The sequence below is a fragment of the Lottia gigantea genome (assembly GCF_000327385.1).
Source record: "Lottia gigantea unplaced genomic scaffold LOTGIsca_6816, whole genome shotgun sequence".
NCBI classification, from domain to species: domain Eukaryota; kingdom Metazoa; phylum Mollusca; class Gastropoda; family Lottiidae; genus Lottia; species Lottia gigantea.
Window position 1 is genome coordinate 10 of NW_008710322.1, and position 1,769 is coordinate 1,778.

Consider the following 1,769-nt stretch of genomic DNA (forward strand, 5'->3'; position numbering starts at 1 on the left):
TAACCATGAATATTACATATGTAACCATGAATATTACATATGTAACCATGACTATTACATATGTTACCATGACTATTACATATGTAGCCAGGACTATTACATATGTAACCATGAATATTACGTATGTAACCATGAATATTACATATGTAACCATGAATATTACATATGTAACCATGACTATTACATATGTAACCATGACTATTACATTTGTAACCATGAACCATGACTATTACATTTGTAACCATGAATATTACATATGTAACCATGAATATTACATATGTAACCATGAATATTACATATGTAACCATGAATTTAACATATGTAACCATGAATATTACATATGTAACCATGAATATTACATATGTAACCATGAATATTACATATGTAATACTCATGGTTACCTGTGTAATAGCCATGGTTACAAATGTACGATTCATGGTTACATATGTAATATTCATGATTATCTTTGTAATATTTATGGTTACATATGTAAAACACATGGTTACCTGTGTAATATTCATGGCTACATATGTTAAATTTGTGGTTACATATGTAAGACTCATGGTTACATATGTGGAATTCATGGTTACCTTTGTTATATTCATGGTTACATATGTTTTATTCATGGTTACATATGTAAGACTCATGTAATAATCATAATACTTATGCAGCCATGAATATTACATATGTAACCATGAATATTACATATGTAACCATGAATATTACATATGTAACCATGAATATTACATATGTAATACTCATGGTTACCTGTGTAATAGCCATGGTTACAAATTTACGATTCATGGTTACATATGTAATATTCATGATTATCTTTGTAATATTTATGGTTACATATGTAAAACACATGGTTACCTGTGTAATATTCATGGCTACATATGTTAAATTTGTGGTTACATATGTAAGACTCATGGTTACATATGTGGAATTCATGGTTACCTTTGTTATATTCATGGTTACATATGTTTTATTCATGGTTACAACTTTGGATGTAAAGATTTTTGTAGGTTGGTCATGTTGTTCAGTTGTTATGAATGGTAAATAATGGCCTTAACCATATGAATTGTAGCCTACAGAAATATAATTATATATCTATAATAAATTTATCAAACATTATCTTTACAGTTTTTCTTATGAAACAATTGGTGAGGAATGAGGATGCTGGCAGACTCTGGTTAAAGTGGGGAGAAGAATTTGCTGCCAGACTGGTTTAGGAAGGGAGACAGACAGTTATAAGTAAGGTGAAATATTTGCTGCCAGTCTGTTTAAGGCAGAGATAAATAGATTGCCAGGTTATTTGCCACCAGAGATAGTTATTGGTTGCCAGATTATTTGCTGCTAGTCTGCTTAAGGCAGAGATAATCATTGATTGCCAGGTTATTTGTTGCCAGACTAAGTTATGGAGAGACAGTTATTGGTTGCCAGGTTTTTTGTTGCCAGTCTGCTAAAGGCACAGATAACCATTGATTGCCAGGTTATTTGTTGCCAGACTGATTAAGGCATAGATAGTCATTGGCTGCTAATTTATTTGTTGCCAGACTGATTTAGGCAGAGATAATCATTGGTTGCCAGGTTATTTGTTGCCAGACTGATTAAGGCAGAGATAATCTTTAGTTGCCAGGTTATTTGTTGCCAGACTGATTAAGGCAGAGATAATCATTAGTTGCCAGGTTATTTGTTGCCAGACTGATTAAGGCAGAGATAATCATTGGTTGCTGATTTATTTGTTGCCAGACTGATTAAGGCAGAGA

At 32.0% G+C, this 1,769-nt stretch overlaps 1 protein-coding gene across 1 annotated transcript; it reads right to left on the reverse strand.

Moving 5' to 3' along the window:
* Positions 1-312: 312 nt before the first annotated feature.
* Positions 313-976, reverse strand: LOTGIDRAFT_148227 (hypothetical protein; the record flags this gene model as incomplete). The annotated part of the gene is made up of 2 exons (XM_009065199.1): positions 313-590; positions 853-976. Coding segments are annotated over 2 exons (402 nt in total), but the record flags the coding sequence as incomplete, so codon positions are not given.
* Between the last annotated feature and the right edge of the window lie 793 nt (positions 977-1,769).